The sequence below is a fragment of the Callospermophilus lateralis genome, chromosome 17 (genome assembly GCF_048772815.1).
Source record: "Callospermophilus lateralis isolate mCalLat2 chromosome 17, mCalLat2.hap1, whole genome shotgun sequence".
NCBI classification, from domain to species: Eukaryota; Metazoa; Chordata; class Mammalia; order Rodentia; family Sciuridae; genus Callospermophilus; species Callospermophilus lateralis.
In genome coordinates, this window is record NC_135321.1 from 68,996,630 (window position 1) to 69,010,861 (window position 14,232).

At 41.2% G+C, this 14,232-nt stretch overlaps 1 protein-coding gene across 6 annotated transcripts in view; it reads left to right on the top strand.

The window, feature by feature from the left end:
- Aopep (aminopeptidase O (putative)) overlaps nucleotides 1-14,232 on the top strand; it is a 304,665-nt gene that overhangs the window by 226,469 nt on the left and 63,964 nt on the right. For 4 of the 6 annotated variants that reach the window (XM_076837045.1, XM_076837048.1, XM_076837050.1 and 1 more), the window contains 2 exons: nucleotides 4,096-4,158; nucleotides 4,339-4,413. The exons of 1 other annotated variant lie outside the window; for it this stretch is intronic. In XM_076837045.1, coding sequence (XP_076693160.1) covers nucleotides 4,096-4,158; nucleotides 4,339-4,413 — 138 coding nt within the window. The remainder of the gene's footprint in view (nucleotides 1-4,095; nucleotides 4,159-4,338; nucleotides 4,414-14,232) is intronic. One more of the 6 variants, XM_076837047.1, reaches the window with a different exon arrangement.

The following is a 14,232-nucleotide window of genomic DNA, read 5'->3' on the forward strand; positions in this document are numbered from 1 at the left end:
CCCTGTGCTTTGCCCAAAGGAGTGTAATTTACCATCTGAGCTTTGTGGGGTAATTAGAGGGCTCCACTTGCTAGCCCTGTAGGCCTTCCGGGCCTAGGAAGGCGCCTTCTCCTGCTGCAGGCTGTGCCTCCTTCAGGAGCAGGAAGAGAGCAGCGCCCTCATTAGCAGTATGAAATGGGTATCACTGTCTTCTTCCAGTGAAAGGAGTAACTTCCTCTTCTACTTAAAAAAAAAAAAAAAAAAAAAAAAAAAGGAGAAGAAGGAAAAAAGAAAAGAAAACTGAAAAAGGCTTTCCCTCTAGGGCAGTCTCCATTGCCACATTAAGGGATGCTTTTATTTTAAAGCAGTGGCATTTCTTCCAGCCTCTGAAATTGTCTTCAGCTTTTATAAACTGCTTTCACAAGAAAGTTTCTTGAAACAACTTCCTTTCTAAACTTGCCTCTCTACTAGCTGAGGCATTTTAAAAGATCTAATTCAAATAGAGAACATCTGTTTTAAAGTGCTTTCGCCACATTCTGAAAGATAGGTATTAGACTATCCATCCCCCACTATAGAATTCCAGTTTTTAAAAGTGTCTTCCTCCAGTTTCTCCACAGCCTGCCATCATTGGTGTAAACGCCAAAACAGAGACATTTAGGTAGACAACAAGAAAATACATTCAGGTTGTGATACAAATATTTTTCCAGTGTCATGCAATGTTATTTTTTTTTTCTAGATTAAATTCAGCTCCCAGCACGATTCTGTAATGAAATTTTTAAGTGATTAACATTTGAGAACCTTTGTCATTTTTTATTTTTAGGTTTTTAAAGTCATTTTAGAAATACTTTGGCACTGTAATTGATGTCTTTCTTAAAATTCACAATTCTATGCTCTTTACAAAAAGGCATTTTATTTTAGTTGCTACCCTGGGAATTGAACCCAGGAGTGCTCTACCATTGAGCTATATCCCCAGCCCTTTTTATTTTGAGACTGTGCCTCACTAAGTTGCTGAGGCTGGCCTTGAAGTTGTAATTCTCTTGACTTAGCTTCCAAATCACTGGGATTATAGGTATGTGCCATTGTGTTCAGCTCAAATTAAGATATTTTAGTGGTGAAATAAACAGAAGTTAAGAGAAATCTTCATCTCAAAACTCCTCCCCCATGAAATTTCATGTGCTATCCCTTCATTTGTTCCTTTTTACTTCCAATCTTGTTTAACATGTTTATTGAATATCTGTTCTATGTGAGGTACTGTTTTTAATAACTGGATGAATACCAGGAACAAAAGACAGGATCTCTTTCTTCCTGGAACCTAAAGTCCAGTTAAGGAGATAAATATTTAGTAAATTAGCAAGAAATAGCTACAACAAAGAACACACCCTGATGAAAGCTATAGAATTTAATTAGTAATAATGTATCAGTACTGATTCTTCAACCTTAATGAACGTTTTGTCAATAGTAGGGAGAACTGTGGAGGTGAGGGGATATGCAAATCCTGTGCTTTTTTACTTGATTTTTCTCTATACCTAAAACTACTCTAAAAATACTTTCTTAATTAAAAATAAAATTCAATGGGCTGGGGTTGTGACTCCATAGTAGAGCGCTCGCCTAGCATGCTTGAGGCATGGAGTTTAATCCTCAGCACGACATAAATGCAAAATAAAGATATTGCATCCACTTAAAACTAAATAATAAAATAAATTAAAAAATAAAATTCAAAATAGCTATAAAAGACAATCACTCAAAAGAATATAAAGAGGATGCTGTTAGAAAGAACAGGAGAATAACATAATTTGGGTGGAGAGTGAAGAAAGACCTTTGAGAAGTGTTAAGACCAGAACTAGAGGATAAGAAAGAACTAGCCAAGCAAAGCAGCCTCCATAAAGCCAAGTGAAACCATTGGAATTACCTTTGGAAATATGATTTTGGCTTCTCTGTGGAGAATATATTATGGGGTGGGGCAAGAGAACAAACTAGGAAAAAGTTAGGAGAAGCGTAGAATGGACCCCAGCTTTTGCTTCCCACTCAGTGAGGCACTAGAGGAGGAGAGCAACAGACTAAGTCTCACTGTTCAACTTATGCCAGAAACAGATGCTCTAAGAACTGAGTGCTAGAGAGAGAGAGGAGACTGCGTCCTCCCAAGATCTGTCCAGTAACTCAGTGGGATACACAGAATTTAAAAACAATCTTGGTTTTTGTTTCTTCAAAGTCTATATGTTGATTTTTTTTTTTTTTTTACAAGTCACTAAAAAGTAACCTTTAAAAAGGTTGGTGTAAGTTAGGCACATCAGTATTGAGTGGTTCGTATCAAAATTCCTAGGGGCAGTGAACTTTCAAGGAAGAAAATAATGCTGGATAAAAGGAAGCATCTGCCAGGATGGATTTCTGCTGGTTCTGGAATTAGTAGTATAGAAGAAGCTTGGATAGTTCATAGTTCTCTTTGCATTTAAAATTAAGCAGCTCCATGTAATCCACTTCTCCATTTCTAATTTTTTATCTGCTTATGTGTATGTGCACACAAAATTTCCAAAGTATTAACTATTTTGTCCATTTCCTTTATAGTAGAAAAATTGCATATGATGGCTGTATACAAATGTATAAGAAAATTAGATAATATGTTGAAAATGAGGTTGCATTTCATAGCACTTATCTACTAATGATACAGAATGGTTAATGCATCTATTTATACTTCTCTCTAGAGTTAAGATTTTTTTTTTTCCTTTTGTATTCCCGGAAACACAAACACTAAGGAAGATTCTTCCACTTGAGCAGATTTGTTGTTTATTTTAGGAAATAAATGTGCATCATTAATGTAAGTTTAAGTAGTCCAGTTATGAATATGGAATGAAGAGACACAATGAAGTTCTCCACTCTGATGTCTCCATTAAGAAACTCCTCTTTGTATAAAATACTCCATAGCAAAGTTGCTTCTATTTAAAGTACTGAGTTTGATCTTGGCTTTGATCTAAACCTTTTGATCTTGAAAGAGGGATGGAGTAGCAATAAAGAGAGGGCAAGGCAGATTTTCTTTAAAGAAATGCGATAAACTTAAAGGGTGGTCAAAATCAGCAAACGAGTAGGACCCTACTCTCCTGCCGGCTCTCACTAGCAATCTGGTCCCACTAGCTTCTGAAGCTGATGGAAAACCTTTTTTTGGTGGTTACCTGAAAACTTGGGGTAGCGAACACTTTTGTAAAGAAGTGGAAACTTTCTCCCTAATTATGAAAACAGATTAAGCTCCTTTTAATTCCACCAGTGACTTTGGAGCTGCAGGGCTGTGCGCCCACGCTGTCGGGGCGAGTGCCGAGCCGGTTGTGCGTAGCCAGAGCGCGGCGGCTCCCGCGATGCGCCGGCGGAACTGGGGGCTAGGTTTTTCTGCACTCCAGGCTTCTCTCTCTGGAGGTCACCTGCCACCTCCAGACCCAGAGGAACACTGAAAAGCGTCTACTTAATTGCGCTGTAATCTATTCGCGAACAGTGCATTTGGAAAGTTCCTTTCCCTTCACGAAAGCTATCGGACACTTAGCTTCTGACCCGAGGAGCAAGTACTAGCTCCTTGCGGGACTGCGGGAAGCATCTGTGCAAAGCCTTTGACTGCGAGCAGGCAGCATTTCGTGTGCTCCAACCTCCGAGAAAGCCTTTTGCGGGTACCTAGGGCCCGGGGTCTGAAGGCTGCATAAGTGAAGCTTGCGCGCCCAGGGTCTGTCCACGCGTGGGGGGCGCCGCGGCGCGAGCTCGGGCCGGAGCCCAGGAGAGGAAGAAAGACATTTGCAAGACGAACAATAAAATAGCGGGCGCGTGGGGCTGGGGCGGGGGCGGGGAGACCTGCGGGAGGGGCGGCGCGGCGGCCTATACCTTTAAGGCAGGCCCCGCCCCGCGCCGCGCCCGCCCGCCGCCCGCGCCCGGCGGCCCCGCGCAGCCCGCGTTGCGCTGCGCGCTCGGTGCTGCGGGCCCGCGCCGCGCTCTGGGCCCGCGGGGCGGCTGGGTTCTGGCGCCGCCGCCTCCGTCCTCACCTGCCGCGGGCGAGGTGCGAGGCTGCGCGCCGTGTGGGCAGAGCTCGGGGAGGGAGGCGAGGCCGCCCCCGGGGTGAACTTGACTCTGTCCCTTTCCCCGCAGCCTCTGCAGAGCGAGCGCCAGGCCGGGGCGGAGTGCGGGCTCGCGCGGCAGGTGAGCGCCGAGGTGAGTGCGCGGGCGGAGCGGGCGCCGGGGCGGCGGGTGCGGCCTGCGGGCGGAGGTCGCGGCCCGGGGCCCTGCTCCGGGAGGCCTGCGGGCTCGAGCGCAGCGGAGCGCTTTCCGCCGGCCAGCGGCCCTCGGCACCCGGCCACCTCTTTAAAATGCTTTGTGGTTCTTGAACTTCAGGTGACAAAATGGATTCGAGTGAACCGCAGACCCCGAAAACGGCGGCGAAGGGAGAAAAACGAGGTGTTTGAAAAGGTAGGGATCCTTGAGAGAGGACCGGAGGGGGTCTCTATAAATCGCCGCTTCCCGAAGCCCCGGGACTTGGTCACGACAATTAGAATAGCATTCTTTAAAAGTTTCTATTACATTTCCAGTAAGCCGTAGCTGTAATTTCTGTGAATAATTCAATGGAAATATTGTCGATAATCGTAATGAGCATCACATGCGACATTCTCGTGAGTGGCTGGTGCAGATCTGTTTCGTGCTCATTAAATAGAGCAACAGGACCCAAGCGGTGTCCTTATTAGACCAGCAGTGCCGAGGTGCCTCTGAACCTGAAAGCCTCCCCAGTGCATCTCCTGCAGGCTTCTGTGGTGGGACAGAGGCAGTGGCCCAGCACTGGCCTGCACTCAGGTTGGAGTTTTCTGAGAATGGAGAGACAGGAAAGAAGTGGATTGCTTTCAAAACGCTAGGAGGGATTTTTATTGTAAAGCAAATGAGGAATTTATTTTTCTAAATTTGGAAATAAAATGTTACTTTGTAGAAGTTAGAACTGTCTGTTTTCTCCTGAAATAGTGTGAGGTTAAAACTTGATTCATCACTGAAATAAATATTTTGAATTAAGGTAAGTGGTCTGTAATTTTCTGAATTACTTACCCAAAACTCTTGAAAGGGAACGATATTTCTACAGATAGATATGCTTTCTACAGCAGATATGCTTTTTGTTGCTTTTGCTTAGTTATATTTTACTGTCTCTTTTTTTGTTGTTCTTAGTAGCACGGAGGGATTAAAATAGTGAGGAGTTGTTTTTCTGCTGTTAGAATGTATGACGAATCACTCTTAATTCTGCAGCCACATTCCTGCTGATAGTATTGCTGCCAACTTCTGTAATGTGTTGCCTTAGTATGGGCATCGCAGTGTCTGAGAACTTGCACAAAGTACACCAGAATGAAGGTGATATCAAAGTCTCCAAGTGCATTTAAGGATACCGGGCAGCTTCTGAGATAGTTGGAAAGAGAACTGGCCTGGGAGCATGGCAATTTGTAGTTAGACATTCTGTGCAGAGTGGTACCCTGACCCTTCCTCTTTTAAGCAATGAGTCAGAGATGTCACTTCAGTTAAACAGTAATAGAAAAGTCTTTTGAAACAGACTTGATTTGGGGACCATACCTCAGCATGCTATGGTAGGTTATGTTGATTTTTTTAAAAAAATATAGCACAGTGACAGTTGAGAGCATAAAGTATCTAAAGACAGAAAAGAATTGTGGTGTGCCTCATACTTTACCAAAAAAGTTTGCAGTGATTATTTTTTAAACAAAAGATAAGATTACTTAAATGCACAGTATATCATGCAAAAAGGAAAAGCCATTACGCTTATGGATTTCTAGACATCTTACTACCAAAACCTAATCGGAGCAGTGACCTTATATGTGATAGCTGTGTTCCCACCATTGTGTCTTCTGAGAGTCAGGGGGAACTAGAGAGTGATTGCAGATTTTACCTTCCAAAAGAATGGAAATTCTCCACTTGACTGTTCCTTGATGAGAGTCTGTTGTGTTGAAACTTGCAGGAAGAATGCACTTTTGGCTCTTCCTCCTAGGAAATCAGGGCTGCAGTTTTAAAGGGAGCATGAAGATGAACTAGTCTTGGACCAACATGGAGAACTTCCTTTCAAGGAGTGAAATTTAGAACTGACTATTCCCCAGGGTGGAGGTGGGGCGGCAAGAGGATGGGACATATCAGAGTTAGAGAAGAACACATTCATCATTGGTGTCCCCCAGTCTTTCCTCTGGTTCTGGGTAGCACCACCCAGCCTTTGCCTACTGTTTAGCCTCTGCAGCATCTGAGAGAAGGTTTGGAATGGACTGAAGCAAAGCATGCAGTGTTTCCAAGGGCCAGGTGGAAAGAAGTAAGGTCAGCAGCCCAAGGACATTGGAACAAGTCCTGAAGGGCCCAGAAGCCATCCTGCAGCTGTAGGTGAGGTGTGTCACTGTTTTGAAATACAGATTGAACTCTGGTAATGAGTGTTCCAGTCCGAGGTCATGTGTTAACCTTTAGCTAGGAACTAAGTAGTTCACTTACTGTTGATTCTAAAAAGTCATTTAAAAAATATCTGCACTGCCACAAGTAGAAGCAGATTACTCAAAGCGTTCTTTTTTTGTGTGCATCCACTACATTTTTCATGTACATTAAATAAAATGGTGTTTTCCTGCTTTCATTCACTTTGATATTACTGTAAAAGAAGAAAGTGTGTTGCCATCATTCCATAGGGGTCCACATGTTGAGGGTAGCCCGTGTCAATTTGCCTACTTTGTCTTCCTTGCCCTCACTCCTCTCCCCTCCTCCCCCTGCCCTGCCTTCATTCCCCAAGTGCCTCTGCAATCTCAGGCCTCTCAGGACTCAGCCTGGTTGAGTGGCCTGCATTAACTCTGCTCCTGTGATGGGAGGGTGCAGCCCTCACTGTTTGTGGAGGGCAGGAGGGCAGGGGCTGCAGGTATGTTTGTTTTCCCCCTTAAAGAAGTTCTCCATGGTGCCAAGTGATAGGCACAGCCTGATGGAAATGCTGGCTGAGGTTTTCCGTGATTTCCGAAGAGGAAGCAAAATAAACTGCCTGTGCTCAGCTGAGGGTTAAAATAATGAATAATGAAATAAAGTCAATTGGGTGAGAGAGATGCATCACCCAGATAAGTGATTTACAGCTCTTCTGGTCTTTCTGTCCTCTGGTCCCTGCTCCTGCTTGTCATTCCCACCTGCCGGAGAGCTGCCCGGCCTTTGTCTGCTGTCTTAACAGGTTTCACTTCGTGTTCTCTCAAGATGCAGCATTTTTTTCTCCTGTGTCTTCTAATACTTTTCTCTGATGTTTATTTCCAATATATTTTAGCTTCATATTGTGGCTTTTGTTCCCTCGTTCGACAGAATCCTTTTATACTGTGTTTTGTTTTCTTCATTTAAAATAACAAACTTGCCTCTCTTCTGCTTCTGGTCCTAGGGTATTTTCTCCTTCCATTCTGATATTCTTCCTTTTTCATTATTTCAAGCTCTTATTGTTTGGTTTGGGTCATTTCTATAATGAAAAGCAAGAACGTGAGGGACTGGACAGAGAACAGCTAGGATGGAAGGGTGAGCGGGGAAGCTTCGTGGTTGCAACAGTAAATCGTATGTGAGCGTTTTACAAATAACATTTTACCAGATGGCCGTTGGCTTTAGAAGAACACATTTTTTTCTGTTTTTACCTTTGTCCGATTCAAAAATAAATGCAAATTGTGAATTACAATAAAAATGAAAGGATAACGTTTTTATAAACATAGACGTGAAGTAATATGATTTTTGATAATTTTTTAGTGTTGAAAAAATGATACAGTAATATTTATGGAATAAAGTGTTTTAAGAAAAGTACATGAGTGGGTTATGATTGACTTCTCTAAAGGAAGAAAATTTCAATTTTCAGATTCAAAAGAACTGTCCTTCCTCTATGTCTGAATATGCAAAAGACAAATTTTATGTTACTCATTTCTGGTCACCACTAAAGTATATATCATGGTATTGGAAGTGTTTCATTGGTTTACTTTTAAACATGGAAAACTGAATAGGCGCTGTAGCTCACAAATAATGCTTTATGTGCACTGTGTTTCCGCGGAGTGTGCAGGGCCAGACTGGCCTTTGTTACAGTTGGTCGGGACTCACCCGAGGTGCAGAGGGTTTCCAGCTGCAGCACCCGTTAAGGTTACCTTAATGGGTAACCTAATTATTTTCTGCTTGAACCTGAAAAGCAGTACTTGATGAAGTTTTCATTGAAATAATGCAGATTGAAACTTTAAAATCTAAAAAAGATGAAAAATATGGTCTTTGTTGTATTTAGTGGCTGTTTTAATTGGAGCCAAATGATAAGTTCTCTTATTGGAACATGAGAAAAAAAATATTAAAACTATTTTTTCTTTGTGATAATGGTCCTTCCTGAATTACGGAACATTTTGCTCTACTTTCATTTGTCCTTTCTAGATACTTGATTCTGAATTACAACCAATGATAACCTAAGTTGGAATGTTAATTCACAGGTTTTAAAATTGTATGTAAAAATCCAGCTTGGTTTATGCATTTTGCAGCCTTTATAGGTTCTTTTAAAACTTTATATATTGTAAGAAATACTTTTATTACAGTTATAATATTGAAATATTCAAGATAAGGAAGGTAGGTACAAAATTTAAACTATGTAACAAAGTGCAGTACTGCTCCGTTTGCCTTTTGTGACAAAAGTCTGTTTTATATTTAGTTATGGTTTCTGGAAACCAATATTTAAGACAAATTAAAATTATTTAGCTTTTTCTTGAACCCATAGAGCAGACAGTGAGTTAAGCCTGACTCCAGAGCCGTCAATACACAGAGCTTCACCAAATGGCCCCGAGTGACTTGGGAGAGTGCTGAAGAGAGAGTCCCTTTACTTTGCAGGAGGCATCCTCCACCAGCAGAAGGGTGGGCTCTGGCCTGCAGGCCAAGCAGCTAAGGCGGTTCCCGGGTATGGTACCCCTGCATTTTTGAGGGTGCTGCTGTCCTGTGAAGAATTCATGACTAGCTGGCATTTGTGTGGCCCCTCTTCCTTTACCAGGCCTAGGCTGATCCTGATTTCCATAGAAAAGCTTTATGGATCCTAATGAGTCACAGCTGGGGCACCACCGCCCAGACCCTCCCTCCAGCCCTGTCTGTGAATGGCTCTGAACTGAGTGCTGATTGTGCCTCTGGATGACAACTTACTTTAGTGATGGGGGGAGGCAGAGTAATTTATTAAAAGTAATTACAAAGAAGCCAAACAAAAGAGGTAATTTCAGTGCCCCTAATTATTGCTGCTGTACTTAGACCTGTGAGTACTTTGGTCTTCTTTGAGGGGTCTCCCCATTTTTTCCCCCTTATAAATTCTTAACAGATACATAATGTATTAAATCCTCTGTACCCAGATCTCAGGTTAGATCTGGTTTCACAGAATCTTGCTCCCCACCCCCCCAAAAAACTGAACCAGGGAATAATTGCTGATAAAATGTGTTTTGGGTAGCCTCAGGAAGGAATTTTATACCATTAAATTTTCATCTGTTCTGTAGATTTTTTTTAAAAGGATCTGTAGTTTTAAGAAAATGTTCTGAGAATTCTAAATGTACTAAATTTACTTCTCATATCAACTAATGCAACAGGCGAAATTAAAATACAGTCACCCACTTACCCTCACATACTTATTCACATATTTTAGAACGAACAAATCTCTGAATGGAACCGTTAATAAAAGCTAACACTTGCAGTGTGTCAGGCCCTGACTAAGTGCTTTACATGTGGCAGCTGATGTGAATGTACCATTAAAGTAGTGTCACAACCAGCATTGTGACATTAGGATGTTGTAGACTACATCAAACATTTGGTGGAAGTAGGTGAGGTTTAAACAAGTCAAATAATTGCTATAGGAAAGAATGCTTTGGGCAAGATTTTAAAATTCTTTGTTGTCAGGTTTTTGACAGTCCTAGACCACCAGCATAAAGTACATATTTCTAAACTAGGAAAATCCCAACCAGCACGTATTTTGAAAACAATTGAAAGTGTGCAGATAATTACACTCTTGTTGATTCTAGCATATTTGATGCCAGCAGCCATCAACTCTTCCATGTCATGAAAAATGAAAGCCATTTTCATATAAACCATAAGAGTTCTCCTGGAAAGGGAGTCAGGCAGAGAAAAATTTCATGGTTTTTAGTTACTTTTATAGGTTCATTTCTGTGACTGAAGGCTTTATTTGGCAGTCATTCTCATCTTAGGTATTTTAATGAGCTGCTATTTTATGTCTAGTCTCATGTGCCTCTAATAAGATGCATTATTTTTAGGAGCACCTACTGGTATCTTTTTTTGGGGGAGGGGGGCACTAGGGATCATTGAACCCATGGCCTGCTAACATCTTAAGTCCAGCCAACATTTATCTCATATATGTTTCTGGCTCTCTGCACACAGGAAAAGTGATACTCAACCTCAAATCCCTACCTCTTAGAAAAGGACCTGTACCATGCAGCCTCAATAAGTATTTGTCGAATGAAGTGGATGATATTAACTTTGTCCTGCCCCTCTGTTCTGTGTCTTCCGTTGTGTGGCTTGAAGTGGTATCTTTCAAACAAATGCTTGTGAGCCCTTATTAAGCTGCTGTGTTCTTCACATAATCTCTCATTTCTCCTTCTCTGGTGGCTGCCTGCAGTGTCAGTACGCAGCCACCACGGGTATGGTGTTGTGTGCTTCAGAAACCACAGTTCTAGTTTTGCAAGTAAACCTGCACTCGAGAGTTAGCATATGTCTTCAGGCTGATGTCTTCTGTGTCATTTCAAAGCGACTTCTTGGGCAGATGTCTCAGGGACAGCTTAGGTAACTAGATTGGCTGAATTCTTGCATGTTGATAGTTTTGTCTTTATACCTGAAGGTCAATTCCACTACGTATAAAATCCTTGACTTATATTTTATTTTAATTTAAATTTTCTCTAAATATATTATTCTTGTTTTCTTGTGTTAAGTCTGATGCTTGTATCATTTCTTTTTCTCCTTGGAGTGAACTGTTCTTTTATCCTGGATGCCCAGATTTTTTTTCCTTAAATTCCACTAATTTAACTCTAATGTGTCTCATTGTGGTTCACTCTTCTCAGTTGACATTTGACTTGTAAGTTTTATTTTCCTTATTTGTAAAATGAGAATTAACTGTTTATTTTTCACTTCTCATAGAGTAAGATAGTGTATACAAAGGGCTTTCAATTTATTGTTTTGCTATCTTGTTACCCTTGAAAGTCAATATTGTTAGAACTTTGAAATGTATACATTTTCTAGACAAACGGGATTGAGTTGACTCTGGTGTGACATGGGCAGTGGGAATTCAGTGGATTTTACATGGTGTAGGCTATTCAGGTAGCTCCTAGATTTTACTGGTCAATAGCAGAGGCACCTAGGAAAACTCATCTCCACTGGGTTCTTCTCACACTCTTGCCCATTGTCTGAGCTTTGGATTTACATGATCTCACATGATATGTGCATAGAAAGATACACAGAAAAAAGATTAATCTTATTTTTCAGATTGCTGAAAACTCAGGTCAACCTAATCACCTAGCATGTTTTCCTGAATTTGTTGTCCATGAGGCCATATGTAAGAAGCAGCTGGGAAATACCAAGGAGACAAGATGCCATTTCTGGCAATGGGAAGATAAAATACAGTGTATCAAAGATCACTTAGGAATCACCTGTAATCCCAGCATGCATGCGCATGGTACAAATTCAAGTCAGTGTAGCAGAAGCTCCGCCATGAGTGTTCAAGGCTGTGTACCCTCTGCCCTCTGCCCTGGGGTTTCCAGGCCTAGCCTTGTTTGGGTAATGCAGCTGTTTACACATGCAGTCTGCAAATTACAGTGGGATATTGAGTAAATGAATTAGCCAAATGCATTTAATGCTTTTACCTGATTTGTAAGCACGATAGGGGCTTGATTAATTTGTACATAAATACTGTTGGTGTCTCTGTTTGAATATGTGATTTTTAAAAATAAATTCATCCATGTTTTGCAAGTGAGGCTGGATCCCATTACAGGTTCTGATGACCCATAGGGATCAGGTTGATTTTGAAACTCAAGGTCAGAAATGTATCTATAATTCTGTGTATAGCATGTTTCTTATCATATTCTGTGTTTAGACAGTGTATATACTAATTAATTATAGTTCATATCCACAGCAAAGTCCTGAGTAAGGAGTAAACTGCAGTGCACAGAAAGGGGTAGAAAACAGCCCTCAAAGAGTTGCAGATGTAAGAATCTGGAAAATAAGGCAGATTGAGTAGATGTATGTCAGAGGCGCACAGTGCAGTAGCTGTCCAGAGCAGTTGGCTCTGAGGAAGGAGGTCATGTCACTTTGAGCTGTTGTCATTGTCCACAGTCCTGACCTGGGCTGATGCAGGTACAGATTTTTATTTCAGTTCATTCAACTTTTGTTATATTGTAGACTTGATGGTACCGTGATTTCAAAACTTAGGTTGTCTTTATGAGCGTGTAGTCACACTGTGAAGTTAGTGCTTGTCTTCTGCTCATTACTGTGAAGTGCTGCAGTGAGTTTGTCTGACTTTGTACTTGGGGACATAAGATTTTCAGTCTGTTTCATTGTCACTCTACTTTTTCCCCTTTTGTTTTCATTGATTGTGTTTTCTCTCTTCTAAACATTTGGTTTCAAGTTCCAGGGTTTTTTCAGAGGTTCGGTCTCTTATGTTTTTTTTTTCTGTTCTGTCATTCAGAAAGCATCCCAAATGTTTTCAGCACCACAACCATAGCATACATAAAATGGGGGCTGGGGTTGTGACTCAGTAGTAAAGTGCTTGCCTAACATGCACAAGGCACTGGGTTCGATCTTTAGCACCACATAAAAATAAATAAATTAAATAAAGATATTGTGTCCACCTACAACTAAAAACAAAATACGTAAAGTGTTAAATGTCATGGAAATGTGTTTACATGTCCATTTGTTCGGCATCAACAGAAAGATAACTATTTTTTTTTTAAAAAGACCTACCCCCACCTTTTGGGTGTCCAAGAAGAGACAAAGATGGTAAAGGCATGAGAGACAGTAAACAGAAACAGTGGAGAGAACTGGGAGAGAAGCAGGCATACCTCTGCATTTTGTTTGCGTGCAAGTTGGTCTTTTTCCCCCCCTTCCTTAACACACGCACACACATACACACATTCTCTCTCTCTCTCTCTCTCTCTCTCTCTCTCTCTCTCTCTCTCTTTCTCTCTTTCTCTCTCTCTCACTCTCACTCTCACTCTCTCTCACTCACTTTAAATTTCAGTGCTGAATGAGGTTACACCTTCAGCATTGACTCCTAATGATAAAGGTGAATGCTGAGCACCCATGGCCAACAGAAGCTGGTGGTTCAGAGTCTCTCTTAATGACTTTATTGAGCTGTATATATTTTATGTGCTATAAAATTCACCCATATACAGTTTGTTTACTCATATGCAGTTTGTTGAGTTTGTAAAGTCATACAGCAACTGTCACCATAGTTGATTTTTTTTTGTTGTTGTTTTTTTGGTTTTTTTGGTGTGTGTGTGTTTGTTTGTTTGTTTGTTGGCTGTGCTGAGATGGAACCCAGGGCCTGGTGCATGCTAGGCAAACCTTCTATCATTGAGCTACATCCCCAGCCTCACAATTCACTTTTAGAATATTTCCGTCACCCAAAGAGTTCTCTTGTGTCCATTTATAGTCAGTTCTCATTCCTAGTCCCAGTTCCAGGCAACTACTAATCTGCTTTGTGACTGTACAGTTTGCCTTTTCTAGAAATTTCACATAAATTGAATCATATATTATTTAGTCTTTTGGATTTGGTTCTTTTGTTTAAAGTTCAGCAGTTTGCACGTATCAGTACTTTGTTCCTTTTTGTTATAAAGTATTATTTTGTTGGATGAATAAAGTACATTTTTTTTTTTTTAAAGAAAGAGTGAGAGAGAGTGAGAAAGAGGGAGAGAGAGAGAATTTTTTTAATATTTATTTTTTAGTATTTGGCGGACACAACATCTTTGTATGTGGTGCTGAGGATCGAACCCGGGCTGCACGCATGCCAGGCGAGCGCGCTACCACTTAAGCCACATCCCCAGCCCCAATAAAGTACATTTTGTTTAGACATTTACTGGTAGTTGTTAGGTGTTTGGATTTTTTTTTTTTTTTGCGCCACTTTTGGCTATTATGAATAATATTTCTGTGAACATGGGTCTGATTGTCTTTGAGTTGACATATGTGTTCATTTCTCAAGTGGGGACCTAGGGCTGGAGTGGCTTGGCCCTGTGGCTTGTAGGTGTGTGGTTACTAGGTAAAGAT